General features: G+C 41.9%; 1 protein-coding gene across 3 annotated transcripts in view; it reads right to left on the minus strand.

Moving 5' to 3' along the window:
- Positions 1–4213, minus strand: part of LOC123975226 (rho guanine nucleotide exchange factor 10-like protein) — a 53552-nt gene that overhangs the window by 3639 nt on the left and 45700 nt on the right. For all 3 annotated transcript variants that reach the window (XM_046056506.1, XM_046056508.1, XM_046056507.1), the window contains one exon: positions 1737–1908. In XM_046056506.1, the coding sequence (XP_045912462.1) occupies positions 1737–1908 (172 nt within the window). The remainder of the gene's footprint in view (positions 1–1736; positions 1909–4213) is intronic.

Genomic DNA, 4213 nt, shown 5'->3' on the forward strand with positions numbered 1-4213 from the left:
TCTAAGCTGGTTTAAGTCCTATTTATCAGATCGATTTCAGTTTGTACATGTTAACAATGAGTCCTCCATGCACGCCAAAGTTAGTCATGGAGTTCCTCAAGGATCTGTCCTCAGACCAATCCTCTTCACTTTATATATGCTTCCTTTAGGCAATATTATCAGGAAATATTCCATAAACTTTCATTGTTATGCAGATGATACTCAGTTATATCTATCGATCAAGCCAGATGAAACTAATCAGTTAGCTAAACTTCAAATGTGCCTTCAGGATATTAAAACCTGGATGACCTGTAATTTTCTAATGTTAAACTCAGATAAAACTGAAGTTATTGTTCTGGGGCCCAAGCACCTCCGTGATGCATTATCTAAAGATATAGTTTCCCTTGATGGCACCGCCCTGGCCTCCAGCACCACTGTGAGGAATCTTTGATCAGCACATGTCGTTTTAGTCTCACATTAAGCAAATTTCAAGGACTGCCTTTTTTCACCTACGTAATATTGCGAAAATCAGGAACATACTGTCTAAAAATGATGCAGAAAAACTAGTCCATCCATTTGTTACTACTAGGCTGGATTACTGCAATTCCCTATTATCAGGCTGCTTGAAAAAGTCCATTAAGACTCTTCAGCTGATCCAGAATGCTGCAGCACGTGTTCTGACAGGAACCAGGAAAAGAGATCATATTTCTCCTGTCTTAGCTTCTTTGTATTGGCTTCCAGTAAAAGCCAGAATAGAATTTAAAATCATTCTTCTTACCTACAAAGCTCTTAATGGTCAGGCACCATCTTATCTTAAAGAGCTCATAGTACCTTACTACCCCACCAGAGCACTGCGCTCCCAGAATGCAGGGTTACTTGTGGTTCCTAGAGTCTCCAAAAGTAGACTAGGAGCCAGAGCGTTCAGCTATCAAGCTCCTCTCCTGTGGAACCAGGTTCCAGTTTGGGTTCAGGAGGCAGACACCATCTCCACATTTAAGAGTAGGCTTAAGACTTTCCTCTTTGATAAAGCTTATAGTTAGGGCTGGCTCAGGTAGTCCTGAACCATCCCTTAGTTATGCTGCTATAGGCCTAGACTGCCAAGGGACTTCTCTTTCTCCTTCCATCCCCCTCCCTCTTTCTCTCCTGCCCTCTCCCTCTCTCTCTATCTCTCTCGCTCTCTCTCTCCCCCCCTCTCTCTCCCTCTCTCTCCTTCACCCCCAACCGGTCGAGGCAGATGGCCGCCCACACTGAGCCATGGTTCTGCTTGAGGTTTCTGCCTCTTAAAAGAACTTTTTCCTTGCCTCTGTCGCCTAGTGCTTGCTCTTGGTGGGAACCGTTGGGTTTCTGTAAATATCATCACAGAGTACGGTCTAGACCTGCTCTTTTATGAAAAGCGCTCAGATAAACTGTTGTTGTGATTTGGCGCTATATAAATACAATTGAATTGAATTGAACTAACAAGATAAACGCCTCATTACTAATGAGGTAAACACCTCCTATCTAGCGAGGTAAACGCCTCCTAACGAAACGGCACCTTACTAACGAGGTAAACGCCTCCTAACGAAACGGCACCTTACTAACGAGGTAAATGCCTCCTAACGAAACGGCACCTTACTAACGAGGTAAATGCCTCCTAACGAAACGGCACCTTACTAAAGAGGTAAATGCCTCCTAACTAAACGCCTTCTTCCTAATGAGGTAAATTCCTCCTTACTAACAAGGCTGCACAGAGAGAGCGATGCAGCGCTTGGCCTTGCCTGCAGTCAGATGGGTGGTGCGGGTGGAGATGTTGACTTCCTGCAGTGGTTCCAAGGTCTCTGTGTGAAACAGGTGGATGGACGAGCCCTGGGTGAAGGCCATCCACACACCCCCTCCTGAACGAACCATGTGGCTAACACTGCAGCCTGGATCAGTGTGGGCTTCAAAACTCTGCAGGGGGGGAGAGAGTGAAGGAGGGAAGGAGGGGAGTGAGAGAGGGAAATATGCCAGGGTTATCATGGAAACGACACATCATACTCAAGTCAGCCCTTTATTAGCTTGCAAACATTAGATTTCAGCCAATTTAGCCTGTTTGCAAGTGAATAAAGTTCCAAATTTTAAACTTCCAGGTGATGTTTCACAAAGGTTTCCACAAACTGTATGTCTGAGACGAGATGAACACTTCCTGTTGTAAGAGCAGGATGAGTCCATCTCTTCAGGACTGAATACTGGTCTTCTTCAGTGGAAACACTGAGTGGGAGAGCTTATTAAGTTTAAGTGAATATTAGCAAACACACAAATACATGTACTGAGCTTTTTTTATATGTTTGCTCAAATGACATTATTATAAGCATGATAATTTTATCCCACTGTGCACTCAGAAAGAAGGCGAATATAACACCACAGGGTTCTCCATCACCAGCGCTAACACAGACAGGGATGTTACTCAACTGTGTACTTCTGACCATGAAATCTTGTTTCCCATTGATTTAAATTAAATATGTACTCATCAAAACGGCACTATATCCATTATACTAGCTGCTAACTAGGGCTATTGCGATAACCGCAATACTGAAATAGCCAACCACAGGAGAATAACCGCTACGTTCAAATAAATCTATGCTTTAAATATTTGACCAGCAACATGAGGTAATGCTCCAAGTAAGGAAGGATAGCCACGGGCTGTCTGTGCCACGACTTTAAAACTGGAATTTGTTTTAGGTTGTTTTACTGTTTAATTTGTTTGTTAGCTGGACTAATGTTGTAATACTGAGGGCCAGTCGGGAGAAACTGTAGGAACATTAAGCCTCATTAGAAGCAAACTAAATAACGAGAGTGGTGCCTGGAACCGTTCTTCATGTTCTGTCTTTAACATTACTACAGCGCAGGTGTTAGTTGTTAACATTATAGCAGTAGTGTATGTAGTATGTAGTAAAACCCATTCTGCTGTATGTAAACGTACTCAATAGACATGCCCCGAAGGTAACCTGGGCTCTGTTTCAGAAAGCAGGCTTAACAAACTTTGAGTTTAATGAGCCTGATGGCATGGTTTGCTTGGGGATGAAAAAAAGCCATCATTAATGGAGCTCCGATACTACTATTCACCATGGCAACAGGGCAATAAAAGCAGAGCCTCCATTTTAATTGGTTGGAGCTATAAATATGCCAACGTGGACCATGATAGGCTCTAAAACGCAGGAGTGAAAGAAGGATCAATGCTTTTTAGGCAACTATACAGCGTTGCTCATTCATTATTTACCAGACTGGACTTTCCTTAATGAATGATAAAGTGCTACAGCCCATTACATTCGATTCTAAATAGGAAGGCTACATTTATTAAGCTGTAACCAGACGGGATTAAATGCCGGTGGCTACCTAATTATGAAAATAGGTATAAATCAAATATAAGACACAGTTTACTTGTGAACCTGTGATTGTAAAGTCACAGTCACACCCAGCAGGTTAGCCTATTAGCCTAATTATTTTTTGCAGTGGAAAATGTGTCTATAAGTTAAAGATTTTGATGTCTATTTTACATTAATAAAATCTTGCTCATTTCGTATTTTAGTAATGCTGTCAAAACACATTCAGACTGTCAACAAGTTGGCCTAATAATGAAAAACTCACTTTTAAACCTTATTTAGGCCTGTTTAGCTGCACCACAGTCATCCTCACTCAGAAATACTCACATAATCTCCAGTAGGCCTATGATAACTACGATAGGAATGTTCCAATCAGTGCGACTACAATATGAAAGATTACTGTTCATTGATCAGTTTTCTAGGTTACATATTTAACAGTGATTACTGCAGTAATTTAGCCCACAGTAAGTGTTTTCAGTGCAACTGTCCACAGAGTCGCAACGTTAACCTAAAGACGGACACAGATTTTTTTCTGTGCTGAGGATAAATCCACGATGTGCGGAAATCTGTCCTTACATCGATGACAGATTGATCATAAAGCGGTCATGTTCAAGATCATGCTTGGGTAAAAAAACTAATAGTCTATCTAACCAGGATTTTAAAGTTTTTAAAGATGTAAATGCTTTCAGATATGTGCTTTGATATCGACAGAATGAATGAGGAAATTAAACGGTGTGTCAGGCAGCTGCCTCAGGCTCCGCAGGAGGGGAGGAGTCAGAGAGAAACTGACGGTTTTCCTCCTGAGGAGGTTAGGTTCACAGCATCAGTTGCCGGAGTTACTGATCTAGGGATTATCTGATCTCGCTCTCTGAAACAGAAAACCCAGAGTTTCC

Source organism: Micropterus dolomieu, linkage group LG08 (genome assembly GCF_021292245.1).
Source record: "Micropterus dolomieu isolate WLL.071019.BEF.003 ecotype Adirondacks linkage group LG08, ASM2129224v1, whole genome shotgun sequence".
NCBI classification, from domain to species: domain Eukaryota; kingdom Metazoa; phylum Chordata; class Actinopteri; order Centrarchiformes; family Centrarchidae; genus Micropterus; species Micropterus dolomieu.